General features: G+C 51.9%; 1 protein-coding gene across 1 annotated transcript in view; it reads left to right on the top strand.

The window, feature by feature from the left end:
* Positions 1 to 3,173: 3,173 nt before the first annotated feature.
* The window catches only part of Nfasc (neurofascin), a 66,076-nt gene continuing 43,952 nt past the window's right edge, over positions 3,174 to 25,297 (top strand). Inside the window, exons 1-7 of the mRNA XM_051204180.1 lie at positions 3,174 to 3,352; positions 8,162 to 8,267; positions 12,050 to 12,246; positions 12,562 to 12,684; positions 13,457 to 13,627; positions 24,033 to 24,144; positions 24,525 to 24,709. Coding sequence (XP_051060137.1) covers positions 3,262 to 3,352; positions 8,162 to 8,267; positions 12,050 to 12,246; positions 12,562 to 12,684; positions 13,457 to 13,627; positions 24,033 to 24,144; positions 24,525 to 24,709 — 985 coding nt within the window. The 5' untranslated portion in view covers positions 3,174 to 3,261. The remainder of the gene's footprint in view (positions 3,353 to 8,161; positions 8,268 to 12,049; positions 12,247 to 12,561; positions 12,685 to 13,456; positions 13,628 to 24,032; positions 24,145 to 24,524; positions 24,710 to 25,297) is intronic.

Genomic DNA, 25,297 nt, shown 5'->3' with positions numbered 1-25,297 from the left:
AGCTCCGTACTAGTCATCTGGGTGATCCCAAGCAATGTCTTGTCCTCCTCTGACTTCATCTAAACAGTGAGGGCATTGTTTACAATTAAGTAGCTTGTATAAAATTAGATAGCCTTTGAGCTTTTTATCTTTTAACGTTTGGTTGGGGGAAGAAAGGGTTCCTGAGAACAAAGAAGGGATTTATCAGGCAGCGGAATGTGGTTATCTTGATGTCCTTTATCTACTGTGCTGTTAAACTGTGAATTTCAACATCCCTAACAGCTGGGCTTTTTCCTGCCAATGTGTTTCCGATTAACGAGTAATTTCTGGCTTCCTAGTTATATCAAGATTCCCAGAATGAGTATCTCTCCCTTTCCCATCACTTCTGCCACATGGTGGTCAGGGAGCCTGAATAAGCCCTCCCACCCCTCCCTGAAGGAAGCCCATGCCTTCCCTAGCATGAGCTTCCCCCACACTGTGGCTTCAGCCAGAAAGTCAGGCTGATATTAAGTCAAGGTCAAGCATTAATGGCCTTTCTGAAGGAAAGGACCATCCTGGAGAGTTAACTCCTGTGATGCCTTTTAGCCACAGGGCCCATGCTTGGTAGAGCTTCTACTCCCTTGTCTTCTGCAAGCTCATTGGCTTCCTGGTGTCTGACCTGTAGGGAAGGGATTTCTTCCACCTTAGTCACTATCCAGCTTGTGCTTCCCTCTGCCACCTAGTGGTTTTCTAGAGGAGCGCGCGCACGCGCGCGCGCGCACACACACACACACACACACACACACACACACACACACACACACTGCTCCCCAAGATTCAGAGGTCTTCACAGAAGAGAGAGCAGCAGGATTGTAAGAGCTGACATGGTAACCTCATGGAAATAGTGTTTACTGGACACAGCAGGGCTGTTGCAAACATGAATGCATCATGACTGTGGTAACATGCACAAGACCTGTGCATGCTCCAGCCAGGCAAAATCCCAGCGTGGCGTGGGGAAGGTGAGCACAAAAACATACTAGCTGATGAGTTATTGGCATTTAATAGCCAGGAGAGTCAGTTTTCTTTAACGGTGTGACTCCTAGTAAGGGCAGGACACCCCCACTCCTAGAAGTAGCTGGGCAGCACAAACTAGACTGGATGGGATTAATAAAAGAAGACGAAAGCTCTCCCTTGTGTAGGTGAGGCATGGAGATGTGGGAGGAGGTGGGAGAGGGGATGCATGTGTGTAACGAGTACGGTTTTTCCTCCCGCCGCCGAGTCTTGTCCCTCCGCCGCGCCAGCCCCAGATAACACACTGAGACTCTGTATTAGATATAATTCTGTTGGCCTGGTTACTTGTTTCTTATCGGCTAGCTCTGTCTTAATTATTAACCCATTTCTGCTGATCTATGTATTTCTTTTACCGGGGAGCCGGCCGGCATTCTGCTTTCTCCAGACTCTCCATGTTGACTCCTCCTTACTCCTTCCTCTTTCCTCCTTGTCTCCTAGTCCCACCTATCTTGCTTTCCTATTGGCCAACAGTGCTTTATTCATTAAACCAGTATGAGAAACATATATACAGAATCGCATCTCCCATCACATATGTTCAAAATGCATGTCATGGAATTCTCAAATAAGGAAATATTTTTAAAAATAATGCCATCTAAGTAATTTTTTCATTCATTCATTTACTTGTTCATTTTTCTTACCCGTCCTTATGTCCCTCTGCCACGCATTTTTTTTTTTTTGAGGGGCTATTTGGTACTGTGGTAAATTCCTAAGTGGATAATAAACTTTCCCATTTATGGAACCTTCAAGTGACTTTTGGGATGAGTACAAAGCCGAGGATGCCATCGTGGGAGTGGGTATTTGGGAACACCTAAGTAACACTCAGCAAATCCTAATGAAAGAGGCCGAGATCACAGACTGTCCTGCACACATGTTAATCTTTCCTGAGCCGGTGGCCAAGACAGCATACACTGAGGTCCTTGAGGAGCCGCATGCCAAGGGAGAGTGCGAAAGATCGGGTAGGCACATGGCGTGGGGCATCGAGCCAGTATGGGAAGTCAGCGTGAACTTGGGGACAATGGTGAGAGGTGACAAGGAGTGGCATGTTTGTATTGGTGCTTTAGAATCACTGTCCTTGTCATGGACAGAGAATGAAGGCGGGCAGAAGTAGGAGCAGCAGGGCTCCTTTGGGAGCTGTTGCAGTCACTCTAGCCTGGAACTCTGGTGATCCAAACCAAGGAGGTGGCCATGGGAAGGGAGGCAGGCAGAGAGAGGCCCCCCCCACACACACACACACAGTTGCTGAAAGGTGAGCCAGAACCCTTCATCCTGGCATGGGGAAGTAGTCACTGGTGATGCCTCCTACTCTAGGACCCCAGAACAATGGCCTCATCTCTGAGGCCCTCTTGCCTGGGCCCTGTCCTCTATCTACATAGATGGATGGGTGGGTGTATGCAGTTGACTGTGGCCTCAGGTTCCAGCCAAACAGAGCAAGGGCAGAGCTGTGTGTTCAGCTGATACAGATGTCTTCGGCGGAAAGCTGCGGGGACTCTGGGGCCCCTGCCTGCTGCCTTCCCCCTTGACTCGCTGCCATAGGCTGGCAGGCTGGCAGAGTTAGGAGCTTCAGGCAGTGTCACCATGCTGAACTTGAGTCGCAGCTCATCCTTTCTCCTTGGATAGTCCTCCTGCCTCTCCATAGGGTCAAAGACCACCAATGAGCTCTTACTCCTGTGTCCTTAACCGAATGCATCCTGCTCCATGCACACTCAGCTGGTGGCCTGGGGGGATGGTTTGAGCTGGTACATCTATCTATTCGGGACCTCTAGGACAGTGTGTGTTTTAATGACTGCTTTTTGCAAAGTTGCCTTTGTTCCATACTGGCTCTTAATTGCTGGTGGATTTGTCCTCTGGAGACGCCACCTGCAGCACCTGGACATCTGGGACAAGTGGCAATGCCCAGAGATGCTTTTCATTGGCAACAGGGCTGGCTGGGCTCTACTGACATTGGGCACAGAGACCAGGGGCACTCCCGACAGCCTACAGTTCCCACGCCATGAGTTGTTTGGTTCCAAAGTTAGAAACCCTGGTCTAGGAGATTCCTGCTCTGTGGCCAAGAGGCCCGTCAAGTGTTTAGAGACTCCGGGGGTGAGCAGAGCAAAACCCAAGTTCAAGAGAAACTCACTTGGTATCATTTTCTTTCCTCAGCTGAGCACTGTCTGGAGAGCCCACGTAGAGCGGCACAAGGCGTCGAGAGCCCGTGGGCTGGGCAGCTGGGGGCAAGGCCCGGTGCTGAGGATGGACAGGCAGCAGGCGCCACCCTGGGTCCACACAGCCCTCATCCTCTTCCTCCTCAGCCTCGGAGGGGCCATTGAGATTCCAATGGACCGTGAGTTCTGTGCCCACTTTTCCATTCTACTCCTGATATTGGAGGAATAGGTGTTGCAGAGAGAGGTCAGGGAGGCGAGGGGGTAGCAGTGAATTCCAGGCTGCAGGGCTGTGTTCTCCCCCACTGGGAAATTGGAAACTAAGATGACGCAGGCCTCTTCTTAGGGCTGTGGATAAGCTGGTGTCTGTGGCCTGGAGTTCTGAGAGCCACCTGGAGTTCTCTCTCCCGTACTTACCCGCATGGCTCACCCTTTCTAAAAGCTGTTTTCAGGGTCAAGTGTGGTGGGGCGGGGGCATCATCACTGGTCTCTCTCTCTACCTTGGCACACCCAAAGCTGAGGCCGCTCTTGGCTGGAGTAAAAAGGACGATGGTGGATAGCCTGGCAGATGATTTTGGCGAGGACATTATCTTTCTAAAAGATGATGCCATAACATGTTATCCTGGGGGAGCCAGGTACAGGTCCTTTCTGTCCCAGTATTCCCTCAGAACTATCCAAATACGGAACTCATTTCTGCTCCTGGTGGCAGAGCCCTGTGTGAACCTGAATGGCTGGACTGATGTCTGGCTCCCTATCCTCCCTCTCTGGTACTGTGTTCTCTGGTGGCTGTTGATCAGTTCCTTGGTCCTTGGTCCTGCTTGTAAGCATACACCCCTCTGCCACAGTGTTGGCACTTGTGTGCTGGAAGTCTTAGCATCCCAGCACTGAGGTGTAGGCATAGCGCATCTGCCCCCTACTCTCTGCCTCAAGGAAGTCACAGAGTCCATATGATGCCAGGATAGACTTGGACTCTCTCCCACTAACAGATCGATGAAGGAGGTGGGAGGCAAAGATGGGCTCCAAGAAGGCCCCACATCGCTGTAAAGCCAGACCTCCTCCACTCCAGTAACTGCTACCCCAGAGGAGTCAGTACTTCTGGATGATAGAGACCAGGGGTCCCTGAGACCAGAAGCAAGCTGGCCAAGACCACTGCTGCCTGGGTATCCATACATGGAAAGGAGACAAGACAAGGACTGTGAGACCAACGTCCCCATGGCAACCGTCTGTGGTGGGCTCAAGGAGAGTCTCATTAACAGCCAGGCCGACAGTCTAATAAGCGGCGTGGCAAGGGCGTGTCCCTGGAGAGGAGGGTGCAGAGGAAATTAGTTTTTGAGAACACGGTGAAGGCTCGTGTCTCCTCTGCCACTTCTCACTCATCTGCCGTTAGATACACAGGGCTGGTTTAGGGGAGGGTGATCCTGCAGCGTGAACATAGAAATAGATAGTTCAGGCTTCTATATTGAAAATAAGGTTTTCTACGCTCTACAGGAGACAACAGGAAACCCAAGTACTGCCTGAGGCAGAAGGCTGAGGGCCCTAACTTCCTCACCACTGAGGAGGAGGAGGACAGGGCGGAGCCATCCTTTCGTGTTGTATATACAGACCAGGCTGGCAGGGTGGGGCTGAGGGTATCTGGCTGGAGACTGTCCTGGGGGTGTCTCACTTATTTGCCTCTTCAGGGCATTCTCTGTACCTCTGGGGCGGGGACGCTGCTGCCACTCTGGCGCTTGGCACAGCATCTTTCTGGAGCAGCGTCCTGGATGGCTGCACAATCCCTTATTGACTCGCCCAGCCTCTGGCTCCAATCGCCCTGCCAGTGAAGTCACACACCACATCCCTCCCTTTCGCCCAGAGGAGACAGCATGACCTTAAAGGGGGGGGGGGGGAAGGGATGGTCACCTCATCAGCCAGAACAACCTTGCCAAGAATGAGTCTTCCAGAAGCTCTCATAGCTCTCATATACTCCCAACTTCCTGCCACTCAAGAGGATTCAGCATTTCCTCCTAGGATCCCACAGAAGAGGACAGAGGGATAGAGAGACACTCCTACCCACCAGCTCTGCAACAACATCTGGGAAGCTAGTACACATTCTGCCTCCAAGGCTAGCTTCCACGGGACATAGCCATGTGACCACCCCTCCTTGAATTCAAGATGCCATGGAAGAGCAGGGTACATGAGGACCAACAGGCATCATTGTGACCTGAAATGAAGCTAGAGCCCAGCTGGTGGTCAGCAGGGGTGTGCTCAAGTGCCGGTCCCCACCCGTCTGAAGACTCATGTCCTCCTGTGCCAGCCCCCTGGCTTTCAGGCTTCTTAGAATACTGGCAGGAAAACCATACGCAGGTGGAAGTACTATGGCCAGAGCACTGCAGAGCCTGCGGTCAGAGCCCCGTGCAGCCAGCGGGGAGCACCGCAGAGCCTGCGGTCAGAGCCCTGTGCAGCTGGTGGGAGCACCGCAGAGCCTGTGTTCAGAGTCTTGGGTGGCTGGCTAGGAGCACCGCAGAGCCTGCATTCAGAGCCCCGTGCAGCCAGTGGGGAGCACCGCAGAGCCTGTGTTCAGGGCCCCATGCAACCGGCGGGGAGCACAGCAGAGCCCGTGTTCAGAGCCCGTGCAGCCGGCGGGAGCACCACAGAGCCTGCGTTCAGGGCCCCGTGCAGCCGGCGGGGAGCACCACAGAGCCTGCGTTCAGGGCCCCTTGCCTGTCCTGTCTGGCTTTTCATTTCTTTGTTTCCAGCCCAGGCAGACCTGGCCAAGTGAAAAGCAAAATGTCTGTTTGTTGCTCCAAGAGCTACACCACCTGGCTGGTGGACCCTTTTTAAAGGCCATGCATGGAGATTTTCTTTTGCTGACAGCCTCCGTGGCAGCCTGCTCATTCCTGCCACACACCATCCTTTCTTCACATCCTTTTCTCTGCTTCCATGGCTCTCTTGGGCCTAGGTGAGCCCTGGCTCCCCCGCACCTCCTCCTCCCGAGTCTCTTCACTCTGGTGGGAAGACATCAAGGTCTCCATGGTGATATTCCAAAGCCCCCTACCTCCTGCTCTCCCCAACAGCACTCACTCTGAAAAAGGCAGCCCACCATGCCCCGGTGTGCCTGCCCTCTGCGCCAGCATGACGTGTGGACGTCACCTTGCTTCCTCTCGGCATCATAAGAAAAGACACTGAAGAGTCCTAGAGAGATATTTTGTCCTTTCTCCACATCTGTTTGAACCATGCTTGCTGTCCACATCTAAAACCTTGCTGCCCAGGGCACAGCTCGTAGGCCGCAGGCGTTTGTCAGAAGTGGAGGACTTAGAATGGATGCGGTCCCCTGGTAGAGCCCATGCCTGGGCTCCACCCCCAGCACTGAAGGAAAACAGCAGAGTAGAATCCAGGCTCTACAGCAGGCCCTCCCAGCCAGAGCCCGCGTCTGCCCTAGGTGCAGTGATTCATTTGTGGGTCACAGTGTGAAAAGCTGGAGCACACCTGTACGCCGCCCGTAAGTCCAGACGGGGCTGGTGACGATGTGCGCCGCCTACCTACCTCTTCGTACCGTTTATGGAAGACACAAGAAGGAGCGGTGGGCTCGGCCATTGCCGGGACTCTGTCACCCAGGAACAGGACTTTCGCAGAAGATGCTTTTGTGTAACAGAGAATGTAGTGAGGGAATGGGGTTCTAGGCCCTCAGGGCCTTTGCCCACAGACATGGATAGCATCCACTCATCTACTTGTTCCCGGCATCTCCACGCTGGCCCTGTGCACCAGGCTTCCATTTCCCTCAATGCTGTCAGATGCTAGGGAGCATCTGACGGGTCCCTTCCAGGCAGCGTTGCCATTTGGGGACATTTGGACCGCCCTGATAACATCTCCATTGGTTGCTGGCCCTGCCCTTCTGTGTAGTCTCCGTCTCCCCGGTGATATGCCTTTTCCATGAAGTATTTGCTGGGTCTCGTCTCCAACCTTGCCTGGCTCATCTGCCAAGCTCCAGATCTGGGATAAATCCCCATGCCCAGTGTTGTTCCCATGCCTCCTCACCCCAACCCCGTGTGCTAGGGCAAGGGGACACCCGGCAGTGAGCTGATCAATTGTGTGCAATAACAGTGTTCTCATTCTCTCCCTGTGCACTGCTAACCCACTGGAACTAACAGCAAGCATTCAGAATGAGCGTAAGTGCCTTGTGCGCCTCCGTGCCCTTGAGTCTCTGGGAGGTTGGAGGGAGGGAGGGACGAGGGGCTGGGAGAAAGCCAGCTGAGAAAACCGGGCTTGAACTCGGTGGCATGTTCATTGCCCGCTGGTGCTACTCAAGCCTAGAGTCCTATAGAGAGTCCTTTGCCAATGTAAGATGATGTCCCATGGCAGGGGGTGGGGAGGGTGGTCAGAAGAAGGGCTACAGATGGCAGCTGGGATGCTCCATAGCTGCTGCAACTCCTTCATCCACTGGTGGCTGGCACTGCACACACACACACACACACACACACACACACAACACAACACATACCCACACACAACACATATACACCACACACATGTGCACACCAAACATACACACACACACACACACCAGCTTGCTGGTACACGAGGAAGCCCTTGCAAAGCTCTAAGGGACTGAAGCCTCTTCTGGCTCTTGCCTCAGCAGTCTGGCCATCTGTTGAGAATCATGGCCCTAAGTTCTGCAGTCATAGCTGGTTTCATTCCTGTATCCATTCAGCAAACATTTAGCAGGAACTGTGCCCTGTGCACTGTGCCGGGCACTGGGGCATAAGCCTGCTTGTCAATTGCTCTGAGGGAGACTGGATCTTCTTAAAGGGTTTCCTATGCTCCACTTGTAACACCCACCCCTATCCTGGAACCCTGTTTAAGACGCTGCATCTTTAGGGTACTTCTCATACCTGCTCGCCTCCCCCCACCCCACCCCACCCCACCCCGTGTGCTCTTGACTTTAGCCACTCTCTAAACCAAATTCATGGCGGGTCCCTGCAGTTCTGAGCATTGCCACATGTGTCCTGTTGCAGTGACCCAGCCCCCAACTATCACCAAGCAGTCGGTGAAGGACCACATCGTGGACCCCCGTGATAACATCCTGATTGAATGTGAAGCTAAAGGGAACCCTGCCCCCAGGTGAGTGGAGGGAGAGGACTAAGAAGCCACCACTGGCGGGACCCACTTCTTAGCTTCTTAGTCATCCTGAAGGCAAGCAAACTGATAAGTCCCACACAAGGCTCGATGGTTATGAACGAGTACTGCATTTGACGGGACCTGGGATCAGTTCCAAGCATCCTGGTCAGAAAGCTCAGTACCTGAAACTCCAGCCCCAGGAGCAGCCACCACACCTGAGCTCCACAGGCAATCACATGCACATACCCCACACATGCCCCACACATGCCCCACACATGCCCCACACATGCCCCACACATACCCGACACATGCCCCACACATGCCCCACACATGCCCCACACATGCCCCACACATACCCCACACATGCCCCACACATACCCCACACATGCCCCACACATACCCCACACATGCCCCACACATGCCCCACACATGCCCCACACATGCCCTACACATGCCCCACACATATCCTACACATGCCCCACACATGCCCCACACATGCCCCACACATACCCAACACATGCCCCATACATACCCCACACATGCCCTACACATACCCCACACATTCCCCATACATGCCCTACACATGCCCCATACATGCCCCACACATGCCCCACACATACCCAACACATGCCCCACACATGCCCTACACATGCCCTACACATGCCCCACACATGCCCTACACATACCCCACACATGCCCCACACATATCCTACACATGCCCCACACATGCCCCACACATGCCCCACACATACCCAACACATGCCCCATACATACCCCACACATGCCCTACACATACCCCACACATTCCCCATACATGCCCTACACATGCCCCACACATGCCCCACACATGCCCCACACATGCCCCATACATACCCCACACATGCCCTACACATACCCCACACATTCCCCACACATGCCCCACACATGCCCCACACATGCCCCACACATGCCCCACACATACCCCACACATACCCCACACATGCCCCACACATGCCCCACACATGCCCCACACATGCCCTACACATGCCCTACACATGCCCCATACATACCCAACACATGCCCCACACATACCCCACACAATCCCCACACATGCCCCACACATGCCCTACACATGCCCCATACATACCCAACACATGCCCCACACATACCCCACACATGCCCCACACATGCCCCACACATGCCCCACACATACCCCACACATGCCCCATACATACCCCACACATACCCCACACATGCCCTACACATGCCCCACACATGCCCCACACATACCCCACACATGCCCCACACATACCCCACACATGCCCTACACATGCCCTACACATGCCCCACACATGCCCCACACATACCCCACACATGCCCCACACATGCCCCACACATGCCCCACACATGCCCCACACATACCCCACACATGCCCCACACATACCCAACACATGCCCCACACATACCCCACACATACCCCACACAATCCCCACACATGCCCCACATATGCCCCACACATGCCCCACACATGCCCCACACATGCCCCACACATGCCCCACACATGCCCCACACATACCCGACACATGCCCCACACATGCCCCACACATGCCCCACACATGCCCCACACATGCCCCACACATACCCCACACATGCCCCACACATGCCCCACACCCCACACATGCCCCACACATGCCCTACACATGCCCCATACATACCCCACACATGCCCCATACATACCCCACACATGCCCCACACATGCCCTACACATGCCCCACACATACCCCACACATGCCCCACACATGCCCTACACATGCCCTACACATGCCCCACACATACCCCACACATGCCCCACACATGCCCCACACATGCCCCACACATACCCCACACATGCCCTACACATACCCCACACATGCCCTACACATACCCTACACATACCCCACACATGCCCTACACATACCCCACACATGCCCCACACATGCCCCACACATACCCCCACACATGCCCCACACATACCCGACACATACCTGACACATACCCCTGTACATACTCCCCCACACACTTTCCACACGCACACATATCCACCTTATACCCACACATACCCTCGTACATGCCCCACACATACCCACACACATCTCACACATGTCCCAACACATACCCACACACCCACACATACCCCTGCACATATGCACACACAACTAAAATTACAACAAATCTTTTTTTTTTTAAATGTCTGGTCCATCCACCTGATAAACAGCCACTGACATTCACCAGGTACCACACAGGAAGGCAGGCTTGTGAAAAGCAGATGTGGCCCATACAGCTGTGCAGCGGCTGCTGTTGCTGTGTGCTCATGAGAAAGTTGCTCAAAGCTCAGAGCCACCATCGCGTCTTCTGGAAAAAAGAGGACTGCCCCGTATATGTGGGGTTTCTACCAGTTTCAGCATAGTGGAAACCAGGATGGAGGTGTTAAAAGGCTTGTTTCTGTTGCAGTGAAACCCTAGAATCTCGGTGTGTAGCCTAGCCTGGCCTCAAACTCATCACTCTCCTGCCTCATCTCCCCTCCTGAGGACTAGGGTTACAGGTATGTGCCTCTGGACACAGCTCGATGTTATTTTCAGACTTTTAGTGTAACAAGCTATCCTGCCCTGTGCGGGCTTCGCCCACCTATGTTCAGTTTACAGGCAGTCCCTCTTCCTAGCTAACTCAGGGCTTTCATTCTGAGTTTGTGTTTGCTTGTCCCAGATGGGAGGTCAGTAAACAGGAAGGAGGAAAACGTCGTATGTAGACTGTTTTGTGCTGTCTTATTTATCTGCCCCCCTTCCTCTGTGGCAAGGCCAGTGTCTTCCTGAGGAAGATGGTGATTTTAAATGCCTTTCTAACCAGTCACCAGCTTGATTGGAGCAGGATTTAGACCCACTACTTGATCACCAAGGCTAGATTTCACCTGGCAAAGTGAAGATATTAAATAACACGGTCCATTTTCAAAGTTTCAGAATGTGGCTGTCATAAGGGAGATGATGCAGAGTGGAGGTTTTGGAGCCTGTCCTAGAACTCACTCTTGTAGACCAGGCTGGTCTCGAACTCACAGAGATCCGCCTGCCTCTGCCTCCCGAGTGCTGGGATTAAAGGCATGTGACACCAATGCCTGGTGGAATTAGATTCTTGTATGTGATAGGCTACTGAGCCCCTCACACAAACACACCCCGACCTAGGGGGATATTTTAGGCTCTTTACAGCTCTCTTTCGTTCACCTCCAAAGCTGCCCTTCCATGGTTCCCATGCTGCTGGTTCATGGTCTGCAGGAAGCACTTGTCAACCATGGGGTAGGCAGCCTCTGCCATCCATGTTGTTTTCAGAGTGAATTACACTATTAAAGTGTGTCAGAGCGGAGGTGGCATTGTGGCACATGCGGGTTGGTGAAATAAGGAGTTTGCATTCCTAAAGGAGACTAGGAATGCCACAAGGTAAAGGAAGTAGCTGGCTCTTGGTTTGTTTTTTGTTTTTTTAAGAAGCCACTGTGTCCCTGAGTTATGTGCTCACAGAACAGAGCCGCTGGAGAACATGGGTACCTACTGCCCATCACTGGCCTTAGCTAGTAACAGCACTCACAGGATGTGCAGTCCCAATAGACATGACCTGGGCCTTTGCTTTCTCCCAAGCTTATCGTGTGGCTCTGCCCAGCCAGGACTGGGTCCGTTGGCTCAGAGGTAGGGTGACAGAGGGAGTAGAAGTCTGCCACTGAGTAGGGACTAGGAACTGACCCTTCCCAGCCCTTATATATGGTTGGCTTGGCCCCTGTCGCGCAGTTTTCACTGGACTCGGAACAGCAGATTCTTCAACATTGCCAAGGACCCGCGCGTGTCCATGAGGAGGAGGTCTGGGACCTTGGTGATTGATTTCCGAAGTGGTGGACGACCTGAGGAATATGAAGGGGAATACCAGTGCTTCGCCCGAAACAAATTTGGCACCGCGCTTAGCAACCGCATCCGCCTGCAGGTGTCCAGTGAGTGTCAGGGACGGGCCTGGTGCTGTCTCCCCAGTGGGTAGGGGGCATGCGGGAGACAGAGCTCTCTAAGGGTCTCTCCCACCCCAGAAAGATTCCTGGAAAGAAAACTTCCAGACTAGCCGGCACAATCTTACTCTGAGCACTGGAGGAGGGGAGAGGGGAACATTCACCGTCACAGAAAGTTTCTCTCTCCTTTTAGCAGCAACCCTCTATGTCTTCATCCTTGCCTCCCCCGTTCTCCCGGTTCCCCTTCTCATGAGCCTGCAAGCTCTGGCCATCAGCTTCACGTCACCCTCCTGTGTTTCTCTTCAGAATCTCCCCTGTGGCCCAAGGAAAACCTAGACCCCGTCGTGGTCCAAGAGGGTGCCCCCTTGACACTGCAGTGCAATCCCCCTCCTGGCCTCCCATCTCCAGTCATCTTCTGGATGAGCAGCTGTAAGTGTGGAAGCCTGGCCTCGCCCAGAGCCCAGCTCCGGGGGCTGCCGAGGGTGGGTTGAATTGGAGGTATGATGGTTACTCTTAACTGAACTTGACAGCTCTAGAACCATCGTGGAGACAAATCCCTATCTATAAGAGATTTCTAGGTAGGTTAATTGAAATGAAAAAAAAAAAATCCTAAATATGCCCACCTTTTCATGGGCTTGGATCTTGGGTTAAATAAAAAGGAGACAGGGAGCCAGGCAGCGGCTGGCATCTCTGCTCCCTGACTGTGAATGCTGTGAGCAGCTGCCTCACGCTTTTACCACCGTGCCTTCTCCATGGCGAACTTCCCCCGGATCTTTAAGCCAAAACAGACAAACAACAAACAAAAATCCCTCCGTAAGGTGCCTTGGTTAACAGAGATGCACAGACATATGGAGACTAACACGAGGGCTCTCTCTGAGTTGGGCGACCAACTTGTGAGAAGCAGATGTGAAGAGGCCATAGGGCTCAAAACAGCTGTGCAGAGAGGCCGATACAACTGTGTGCTCATGAGCAAGTCGCCTCAAAGCTCTGAGATTCCAGCTGGGCAGTGTAGCACAGCTCTAATCCCGGCACTCGGGAGGCAGAGGCAGGCAGATCTCTGTGAGTCTGAAGCCAGCCTGGTCCACGAAGTGAGTTCCAGGACAGCCAAGGCTACACAGAGAAACCCTGTCTCAAAAGCAAAAACAACCCCTTCCCAAAAAAGCTGATTGTCACTGGGTGTCACCCCTCTGCTTCCCCACAGCCATGGAGCCCATCACTCAGGACAAGCGTGTCTCCCAGGGTCATAATGGGGACCTATACTTCTCCAACGTCATGCTGCAGGACATGCAGACCGACTACAGCTGCAATGCACGGTTCCACTTCACCCACACCATCCAGCAGAAGAACCCGTTCACCCTCAAGGTCCTTACCAGTAAGTGTGGGCCCTGCTCAGAGCTGGGGGCCACAGGAGACAGGCCCTAAGCTCATACATTATCCGTACCTGCAGCTGGCCCAGAATTATGCATCCTGAGCCACTGCCTCTGCCTTACACAGCATCTCTGGATGCAGAAGCCTTGCATAAATCAAACCTGGTCCTGGACTAAGCCAGTGCTTGCCCTTTGGTTGGAATAAGAGTCACATACCAGGGTCTAGCCCTGTCTTACCCTCAGCAGGCTAAGGCTCTCTCCACCCTCGGCTCGCATTCAAATGCTCCTGGAGTCTGAGACCCAGACTTTAGGTGACCATCGAGTCAGGAATCCCTATAGTTGGTACACTTGGCTTATTCCTTTTATTTCTAGTCATTAGTTGCATTTGTTTCTGGAAGAAAGCCAGTGCGGAAAGATACTAGGACCAGTGGACACACCAGAACAAATTGTGTTTCGTTCTGTAATGTGTATTTGCTGAGCCACATGGATGTGTTATGTCCACAAACCGTAGATTTATGTTTTCACTTTGTGGGAGTTAGTTTCTTTTCTTTTCTTTCTTTCTTTTTTTTTTTTTTTAATACCCTGATTTTTTTGGGGCTAATACAAAAGCAAACTAGAATTCCCTGACCCACTACACTGGTGGTGGCTCTCTCCAGAGGCAGGCAAGGACAAGCCAGGCAGGAGTTTCGGCTACAGCCCTCAGCTTTTTCAAGATGTCTCCTGATTCTGTTTACGCCATGGGCATGTAACACAGCTAGCAGGGGACCTTCTAAAGAGTCTCTGGCCTGCCCGACTTAGGCTGCCAATGTCATTGTCAGTGCCATGCTGTGGGTGGTGAGGAATGTGAGGATGGCATGCCCCCGAGCACCACAGGTCAAAGTGGGGCTGAATCTTGCTTTCCCAAGGTCTACCTCCAGGGGCTGACACTGGGGAGTCCCCTGGGGAAAAGCCTGGATGGGCTTGTTCAGCACTGACAGAGACCACTTTGGTCTGTGCTGGTGATGGGCAGGGGTGCATCCACGCAGCCGCATCCCTTTCCTCTGGGATGGAGCGCTTACCCGTAAGGAGAAGCTTCCTCTCGTTTGCTTCTCATGGCTTCTCCCTCCTTTTTCCTTTTTCTTTTCCTTCCTCTGTTCTTTCTTCCTCTTCCTCGCTAGTCTTTCCCTCTGAACACTCCCCTGGTCACCTGCCTCCTGGTCTGTGCTACCTCTTTGCCAGTGGGTGTTGTCTCCCATGATGGGACAGATAGCCCATGGGATTGTGCAGACCCCAGCAAGAAGCCCTGGCTTTCTGACCCCTGAACCCACCCCAGGAGACTCCTGGGAAAGGAAGTTGATGTGCCTGCTGTGGGCCTCGGGTGACTTCAGGTGGTTGTCTGCCAGCTGGCTGAGTGAAGGAGGACAGTGTGGTCTGCCCAGGACCTCTGAGTGCCCTCAGCCAGGACAGGCCTTGCAATAAGGAGCAGCAGTGTTGTCAAGAGGGTAACACGGCAGAGCCTTCACGTCCACCCAGAAAGAGTGATGCTGGGCGTCAGTCTGCTGCTCCAGGGCCTGAGCCAGGCGGCATGCTGTTCTGGGCAGTCTGGGAGCATGGTCAGGTTAAATGGCACTGAGCAACAGAACTTTCCAGAAGCATTCTTCTCTCTAGAGGATGCAAGGGATGCTTGTCTCTGCTTCACTTTGAGTGTCCGGTTCCACTGGGAACTCTCTTCTCCCAGTGACAAGAATCCCTCTTGGTAACCTGGGCAGAACCCTGCCAGCTTCCTGGAGTCCTCCCAAGAGCAGCTTTGGCTGGAAGCAAGTTCTGGGCATCTGAGGCAGCCTAGAATTGGGCAGTTTCTTAAAATAGCACAGTGGGGCTCTGTTGACTTTTCCGTCTAGAAGGGGCTCAGGTTTTCTCTGCCTCCTTCAGAACCAGGTCTGGATGGGAAGCCAAGAAGTCCGCCTGTATTCTGTCTCTGGGAACAAAATCAGTCTCGTTGCACTGGTTTTTTTTATTAGTTGTATCAAAGGAAGGGAAATAAGATATACACAAATACTTTCATGTATATCTATATAACAAAACACCAGGCAAGCTAAAAATCATTTTAACTTGTTTTAGGATGAAGTAAAATGTAACCAAGAGAATTGGGCCAATAAAGACACATCTGTGACTTTGTCCACAGTGTGACAGGCACAAGGTTTCCACTGCTACCTTAAGTGGCACCTGGTGCCGGGCGTTGGTGGTGCATGCCTTTAATCCCAGCAGAGGCAGGCAGATCTCTGTGAGTTCAAGGTCAGCCTGGTCTATGGGGCAAGTTCCAGGACAGGCTCCAAAGCTACACAGAGAAACCCTATCTCAAAAAAAAAAAAAAAAAAAAAAAAAAAAAAAAAAAGAGGCACCCTGGATAGAGAGGAGGGGATCTGCCAGGACAGACAATGGAGTATGCACTGCACTTCCTGCTGGTGTTCAGATGGCATCCCTCAAGGACAGGATCTCCCTAGACCTCTTCCACATGCTCCCAAAGCTGCTGCGCACATTGGTCTTTCCCCAGAAGAGAGAAAGACCCTGTTCCACCCGGTACCATCGGAGTGAAGAGAAGGGTCCCTCAGGCTGAGTATGCCAGCGTGCTCCCCCCGGGGGGGGGGGGGTGGACATTCTCTCCCCCCCCCCAGCACTGCCTCAGCACCTGCTACCTGGGACCAGCTACCCCTTCATCGCACTGTGGTACATCCAAACCAGCCAGGCCCATCCAAACTGACTTCCAAGACGGCTGTGTCTCTCTCAACCAGCCCCACACTGAGAAGCAGTTCTGAGAGTCAAGATCTTTCTATCGCAGGCTGTAAAGCAGATTGGGGGTGCAGTTCAATGATGGTCCCTGAAAAGAATTCATGTGCCCTCTTATAATTACCTGCGATGGGGCTTGAACTGTCTTTAAATAGGCAAATGTTCTAACAGCCGCTAGCGACCCTCGGAAGCTGGACTGTGTCCTGGCTTCTGGAGTTGTCTGCTTGGCTTCCCTCCCCTGTGGGCACAGTCAGAAGTTGAGCCCTTGGGGTTATGGATAGAAAGCAAAATGCTACTTAGAGTGGTATGTTTATGTGTCCTGGGTTATAATGTCTTCACTGAAGACTAAATAACCAAGGGGTTTAGTCGTCTTACATTGGAATGGAAGCCACTGCTTTTAAAAGAAAGTCCCTGTCCCCTTGCTGTCCAGGTCTTAGGTGTAGAATCCATCCCTTCATCTTACTCCCCTTCAAAAACCTCCACCAGGGCCCCCCAGCAGATGTCTGGCAGGGTCTACAGGGATGCCCACCTGGTCAGATTAGAGTGCTCTTGTTGCTGGGCACTGCAAAGGGCCCTCTGTCCCTCTCTGCTGGTGATTGTCTTACTGTCTGTGTGCATGTGCACACGCACACACACATGCGCACGCGCACACACACACACACACACACACACACACACACACACACACGAGATGGGAGATGCCATTCTCTTATTGGTTAATGAATAAAGCCCTGTTGGCCAATAGGAAAGCAAGATAGGCAGGACTAGGAGACAAGGAGGATTCTGGGAGATGTAGTAGAAGAGAGTCAAGACGAGAGAAGAGGTCTGAACCCTCTCTCTGGTAAGATAAGACCATGTGGAAACACTTAGGTTAATAGAAATGGGTTAGTATTTAAGACAGAGCTAGCCAATAAGAAACACTAGTAACAGGCCAACAGCTTTATATCTAACATAGCATCTCTGTGTGTGATTTGGGACTGACGTGGCTCTGGGACCAGGCTTGTGGGAAAACTGCTTGTAACACACATTCACCGACCTCTGCAGCCTAGCTACTGCCAGGCAGGGCTTTGCCATCCTCAGCAGGTCTCACTAACTCTCCTTTTTGTCTAGCTGGTCTGATGTGGAGTCCTGGGACCTGGGGGGAGGTGATTCAGACCAGCCCCAAGATGCTACAAGACCCTCACCCTTACCTCGTTTGTTTATAGATGGACCAAACAGAGCTCAAGCCTAATCTCTTTACTTTCAACATAATCTTGTTTTATTGTTGCCTTCCTTCGCAGGATTTAACCGTTTTGTTTCCCTTTGAGCTGTTTTGTGTTGGCTGTTCTCTACCAAGCTCACTCCTTTTCCACGAGCACCATTTTCTTTTTGCAAAAACCCACTGGCGCTGTCCTCGGCTGCGATGCGGCTTTGCATTTCTGTTCTCTTCCTCCTGGTGTTTGCTCACCCTCTTTTGTTTATTGCAGACAACCCCTATAATGACTCGTCCTTAAGAAACCACCCTGACATGTACAGTGGTGAGTCTGGGAAGTAACTTCTCCTGTCCTAATCCACTTTGGCTAACTTGACTGATACCGTGACATTAACTCCTGCTGGGCGGCAGAGTGGACAGCTGGCCAGGCAAGATGCCAAAGGGACACCTCAGGATATTGCCCACCTGGAGCAAGGTGGCCAGTGTGGGAGTTTGGGGTAGCTCATATCGGAATTGTTTTCTGCTTGCCCCTCCAATGTGCAAGTCCCCGTTGGCTAAGTTCTTAGACGGTAGATTCAAGCAGGGTAGATCTCCATGGAGGACCTAGCAGAGACTTCAGGACCCGTGGTAGATGGATAGATGGATGGAAAGTGGACCTTTGCATAACTGTGCTCAGATCATCTGAGAAACAACTTGAGAGGTCAGAGATTTATGTCGGCTTACGGTTTCAGAGCTTTTTTTTTTTTTTTTTTTTTTTTTTTGGTCTTCACGGCAGGGAAGCAGGCACAGTAGCTTCATTCACTATTGGCTGGAGTGTATGTAGAGGCCATTCAGAGAGCACAGCAAGAAGCGAGGGTCAGGTGTCCTTCAGAGGCCCAGCCCTAGTTACCTGCTTTTAAAACCAGCTATTGCCTCACCCGAATGTTTCACCTGCCCTTAAACGGCACCGTGAGCTGAGAAAGAAGCAGGGCAGGGCAGGGCACATTTCAGACTTAACCTTAACAGGGGATGGTAACAGGCGAGAATCCGAAGTTAGGAGGAGACAGGAAGCCCAGTTCCTATTGGGAGTGTATGAGCCGCCTGCTTTGTAACTACTTTGCTTCTTAAGAGTATTGCGTCACAGCCAGGTCCCATCTCTCTCTAAGGTTTTCCTAGAGGGCTGGAGAGAGAGATGGGTCAGCAGTTAACAGCGTTGACTGCTCTTGCAGAAGATCCAGGTTTGAGTCCCAGCACCTTCATGGTGCCCTACCTGCAACCCCAGTTTCATGGAATCCAACACCCCCCTCTGGTCTCCGCAGGCATCAGGCCAGCACCTAGCGGACTTACACACATACAGGCAAAAATATGCATATTCGTAAAATAAAAATAAGCAAATCTTTCTTTAAAAGATATAAGGCTTCTCTAGAAAGTGGTATTAAGACTCCAGGCCAGAGTTCTCTTTCCAAGCAACTATGAAAGTTGCCCCTCCCTATTCCTGATGCCTGTGCTTTGTCTCCCTTCCGGCAGCACGTGCAAATCTAGTGTCTACCAGCTACATCTACAAGTCATGAATCAATCACAATCAGTTGTGTTTCTAATAAAGCACAGCTGGCTGCTAGGTCTGATTAACAGGGGAACTGGCTGTTTCCACACCTGAATCTCCCCTCACTGTAGCTAAAGAATGCCATTGGAGGCAGCATTCGCTGGCTTTGGCAAGGCAGCTGGTTCCATCATCAGCTGTGCTACTGAGCTGAGATCAGGTCCCCTCGGGGATCTTTCGGAGCTCAAATAGGCAGGGATGTCTTCGCTGAGATTGCTAATATAGGCAATGATCAATGTCTGGAGTGGAGGATGGGACAAGAAACGAGAGCCAAGGGAAAGCAAAGGTTCCGACTTGGCACCAGCTGCAAAAACCCATACTGAGAAACTGCCAAAGAGATTTATTGCCCACGGTTGCTCCGGCCTTTGTTGGATCCTGGATTATTTATTTTCAAGATAATGGGCCAGCCACTGTTGTGTCAAAAGTCCCAGAGCACTGCTACGGAATGTGCCTTTTAAAGAGTACCCCAAATATCTATTGTAGGAAGTGCTCTGAAATCCAGGATATATCAGAGTCCTTAGGGGAGGGGGGGCACCTGGCTCAAGTTCTTTGCTTTATGTAAGGCAGGAAATGTAGTTGTTCTATCCATGGAAGATACTGGGTGGTTTCAGCCATACATGACCCTCATTATCTCCAGAGGTGAGTATTTTTGTTTTTTTTACGAAGAAAATAAGTGAGATTTGTGAGAATCACTCAGGACTGTAATGGCAACAGAGCTTCCATGGAGACTGCGTCCATACCTGAACATGGCTACCGTAGCCTGAAGCTGCTGGGAAGGACATAGCAGTAAAACAAAGCACGTACTGAGCAAAGGACAACCACGCTGATAGTTTTAGAAAGAAGGAAAAAGCAAGAAAGTAAGGAGGTTCTTCCTGGGTGGACAGAGATGCTAGCCAAGGGACACTCAGTGACAAATGTCCAGTATACACCTCTATTTGGCTCTGAAATATGACATGTCTCCTTCCTAGCAGAAGGACCACCCAGCCCTTTTGTTCTGATGATCTGCACAGAGTTGGCATCCTCTGGACATGGACCAGAAGCCATCTCCCCCTCTGATTGGCAGAGAAAGCCACTTGGGTTTCACCCAAGCCAGAAAGCAGGTGGTTTATAGTGTGTACTTGGAGGTATACTGCCTCAAGTCAAATCCAGTCTCTAGGACAAGCTACCAGGTAACACTGGGCAATTCATTTAATGTCTTAGAACTTTGATTTCTTCAGCTGCCAAACAGGAAGATTACTAGCCTCAAAGACGGCTGCAAAGGTTAAAGAGGACTGTGTTCCCATAGCCTGCTAAGCTGACTCACACTGACAGTGTAACATGCAACCCACTGCTGGATTTAAAGGGGAAGGTTTTATGTGGATTGGATTGTATATAGGCCATCTGTTTCTAAATTAAGGGAGATGCAGAGAATTTGAAGAGGACCCTAGGAGAGAGAGGCAGGCACACTTACAGGAGAAGTACTCCACAGGGAGAGAGAGACATCAGAGTACCCCAGAGGAACGAAACCTGCCCAGATTGTGAGCTCTACTAAGAACTGGGTTAAAAAAAAAAAAAAGCTACAACTATTGCAGGCAGGAGTTAGTTAAATTTATAAAAGAATTTTCCTGACAGAGAGACACACCAGGTATTTCTAGACCAAGAGGCTCCCCCTCCCCCATTTGCTCAGCCATTCCTAAGGCCAGAAGCATGGATGAGGTGCCAGGAACCTGCCTCACAAGTCTCTGGTTCTCCGTTCTGAGAACTGAAGACAGCAGAGAGAATTGGATGTAGGGTTCAGCTGCCAGAGGGAGCTGTGTCTGGCAAACGTTCCCAGATCCGGCTGATGTATTGAACCATTGTTCCGCTGGCAGGCAGCACTGAGTGATGGGAACAGCTAAGTTAGTCAGCACTTTTGACCTTTCTCAATAGAAGACAGCCAGAAACTTTCTCTTATGACCCTTAAAGCCAATTTGATTAAAAGGGGGTCGTGCCCTGATGTCCCCTGCCCCACCATCTGGCTCTGGAGATCCGTGAGTCCTCTCTGAGCCATAGCTTGCAAGGCAGCTGTCCTTGAATCTACGCAGGTTTGGGCCTGGCTTCTGGATCCCGGAGTTCCTCCACGTCGGAGTAGACCCCAACCTGAAGGCTGGAAATGGACAGAAGCATCCCTGCCTCCATGGTGGAGAGAGCTGTCCTATCTAAGGAGACATCTTTCACTACATAGAGCTTCCCGCAGTCTTTGCCTTCATCTTGGTAGTTAACTGGTTCCTGTGTCTCCTCCAGGGAAAGGAAGTAGGCACCTTCCCTCGGGAGCAGGGGCTCCCAAAGTCACCAGCCAGGCCCCCTTCCTTAAGTTTTCGTTTGATCTGTCCTGCACAGCCATTTCTTCATAACCACCCTTTTTAGTTCCAGCCTTTTCTTTGCTCTGAAAAGCCACTAGTCACCATGATTCTCCTGCAAGATTCACACGCCCCTAAGAAGCCAGTTGAGAGGCCTTGGAGCCTCTTTATTCCCTCCCAAGCTTCTTCTCCAACTCTCCATTGTCACCGAGGAGAGCTGGGATCTTTGATAGTGAGAAACTTAAAGCAGACCAGAGCAGATCATAGGACCAAACGCCTTTCTCCTTCACCTCTCGACCTTTGGATTTTGAGTTTCTTTGGCTGGGGTTATTAGAAATCTATTCTGAAATTGTCTGTCAGAAATGGGGACAAGTGGCATCTCCGGCTTCAGACAGAGTCAGTTTGAAATAACCTCACAAGCGCATCTCAGAATCCAAAGCAGAGTGAACTTGTGAGCTTGGGCAAGCCTGTTAACGTCATAGAAACTCAGTGCCCTCTGCTAAATAAAACACAGGATGTGTCGTGAGGATTCGACATGCTGGTGCTGTAGACTATGCAGTCCCAGCCTTGGCCCCTGTCAGGTCCACACTGAGTGGTGATGGCTGCCTCCGCCTTACAGGGTAGTCTTTCATTCCATTCTCCCTTCCAGTGGCTGCTTCCTCCCTAAGACACCTCTGTGGGCCGACAGCCCACATCCTGCAAATGTAGCTTTGCTACGGTCACATTCCAGCATGCCGTGGTGCCCAGAGCAGGCTCTCCACTAACCTTCCTGCTACGCACCCTTATTGTTTCCTGACCCTGGGTTTTCTGCTGCACGCCATGGGTGAGCTAAGTGTGGGGAGGGTCACAGGCTGCCTCCTGCAGACTGTCTTGTGTGGCGTGAGTGTGATGACTGAGCTGGGATCTTTTCCGCCTCGTCGTGGGGTTCACAACTCTGGACAGACTCATGTACTTAATATGAACCTCCTGCTCTGGAATCTCTCTCCCTAACAGTCTGGTGCCCGTGCCGTGTTTTCTTGACTGTTTCTGGTGACTTCGTGGTGAGGGTGGAAGGAAGCTGCTGTTTCCTGGGTACTGTGAGCTGGGTGCTGCTAGGTCCACAGGTGTAGACAGTAATCAACTAATCGCTTAATGAATTAACCCTGCAGTTGCTGCTACTCTGTGTGTGTGTGTGTGTGTGTGTGTGTGTGTGCTGTGACAGATAAGGACAGCTACAGACAGCATGGGGGATAAATTGTTCCCTCCTTTTTCGTTTCTTCTCCCCCCTTTAATTTGTTTCCCCCCCCCAAGTATTGACTGAACATGTGTCATGTGTCATGTGTCATGCATTGTATTGTGCCGATAGCCAGTATATGTTTTAACCTTTCTTCCCCTGACGGAAAGATAAAAGACAGGTCAACTCAGTGAGAGGGTTCCCAATCTAATGAAGAGAAGCTGAGCATCCCCAGGACAGGGGATCCCTGACCCAGCCAGACACCTGCAGATACAGCCAGCTCCCATAAGAAGCACAAGTTCGGATCCCCCACCAGCCAGTCCTCCCCCTGTTAAACCCAGAAGCATGCCCTTGTACCCACTCCAGGCATCTCCAAAGGCTCCTAGCTCCCGGCATCTCTGCCTTTCCCTTACTTCCCACTTGGCTGGCTGAGCCCAAGACCCACGGCAGTCTCATCATACAGTGATCCTTCAGTCCTCGAGTATCTTTAAGCAGTAATGCCTCCTCCAGCTTCCCTTTTGACTTGGGGTTTCTGGTTGGAAATCTTTGATTTTCCTTTTACCTGTTTCTCTAGAGCTATACAAAGAGTATAGGAAAGAAGTAAGCCTTGGACAAGATGAGGTCCATTCTCCATGGGTGCACCTGATTGCCATGGCTCCTTCCACAGGGAACAGGCTGATGATAGCATCCTTGTGTGGACTACCTAGCCTCTCCAACCGATGTGGGAGCTGTCAGCCTAGTTGAATGTTGGCCACCTCCCCCACCTTGGCTGCCATATCCCTCCCACCCAAGCCACTCCCACCCCTCATGCAGCGAGTCAAGAGTTAGGAGGCAGAGTGGGCATGGCCCCAGAGAGCTTTCCGGGCATCTCTCCTCAGTTCTCTTCATGCGTCCTTATGCCATTAACAATTCTCCCCGCATGCTTCATCCCAGCTCCTTGCCAGGGCCCCAAAGAGCAGGTTGCCCCCAGTCTATGCTTTTCCTTTCTCCAGTGTACCTATCTGGAGAGGATAGACTGACGCTGAATGACCTGCCTCTGTCCCAACACAGTTGACAGAGAGTGGACATCTCACTGCTTGACGACCCCCTCCCTGTCCCAAGGGAAGGGAAGAGTTTCTGGGCTCTTCTCTACAGAACCTGGAGCTGGTTACAAACATGATCTGATGGGGTGGAGACCCCAAGCTTCCCAACACACCTCATAAAGATGCCCAGATCCGGGGGGTGGTGGCTTGGGTGGGCTGGAAGGAACCAAGAGAGGGGCATGAGAACCATTCTCTCTAACCCAGCAGTTCTGGCATGCCAGGGGAGGAGGCTCACGGAAGTTTGCTCTGTCCTGTTTCAGCCCGAGGAGTTGCTGAAAGAACGCCTAGCTTCATGTATCCCCAGGGCACCTCGAGCAGTCAGATGGTACTCCGTGGCATGGACCTGTTGCTGGAGTGCATTGCCTCTGGGGTGTACGTACAGTCTGCACCATCTTCTATCCCTGTTCCTGGAGGATGGGTGGGCATCAATCCACACCGGTACACAGGGAAAGGAAAGCAAGCAGCACACTATATGTCTGTCACCTGCATCTCACTATGACTGTCCCCGCTTTGGAAAAAGAGCGAAGGCAATGGCTGGGCATGCTGATCATGTGGAATCTTAGCTCTGTCTTCCCATGGAGACCCTGTGGCCAAACAGCCTCCTCTGTGTAGGAAAGCCCAGCTTTTAGAGGGTATGCACCTCCCTCCTGGGCCCAAGTCCCCTTTTAGGATAGCTGGGTGTCAGGCTCTCTAGCAGACAAGGGCTGCATTCTATAATGAGCCCTTTGTCTCCTGCTTGGTCCCTTTACCAGCCCAACACCAGACATTGCATGGTACAAGAAAGGTGGGGACCTCCCGTCTGACAAGACCAAGTTTGAGAACTTTAACAAGGCTCTGCGCATCACCAATGTCTCTGAAGAAGACTCTGGGGAGTATTTCTGCCTGGCCTCCAACAAGATGGGCAGCATCCGGCACACGATCTCGGTGAGAGTAAAGGGTACGTTGTGTGTATTTCTCATTATGATTATGTTGCCAGCCTTAAACACAAACATGACAACCTTCCCTCTGTGGCGAGGAGGCAGAGGGAGTGGGGACATGGTGGTGTCACCCCTGAATGTGTGACTATATGCACTCGTGGGCATGTCTGCTGAGAAAAGGACATGCCTTAATGTTTGCCCAGCTCTGATCGCTCGCTCTCTGCAAGTGACATTCCTTCCAGAGCTTTTTCTTCACTTTGGAATCCCATCTGTGACGTGCCGTCTTAGCCTGTGCTGTCTGTGTTGAATGCATGGCACTGTGCTTCTTCTAAAGGATGGGGATCATCATGGACCACGTCTTTATTTTTAAGCTGCTTCCCTTCCCTCAAAGCAGGCACAGTCCACCCGAGCAGGGGTTGGGATACTAGAGCTCCTGTCATTGTGGGTCCTGGCTGTGTGATGGGCTATGTGAATCACTTCCCAGCCCAGGATTTCATGCACAGTGGGAGGTTGAGGGCTGAGTACAGGAACTTTCTCAGCATACAGGTGACTGATCTTATGACCTTGCCTTCAGCACCCTACACGCACAAGTGGGCTCTCATCCTTTT

Source organism: Phodopus roborovskii, unplaced genomic scaffold, assembly GCF_943737965.1.
Source record: "Phodopus roborovskii unplaced genomic scaffold, PHOROB, whole genome shotgun sequence".
Taxonomy (NCBI): Eukaryota; Metazoa; Chordata; class Mammalia; order Rodentia; family Cricetidae; genus Phodopus; species Phodopus roborovskii.
This window is presented reverse-complemented; position numbering and strand designations above follow the sequence as displayed.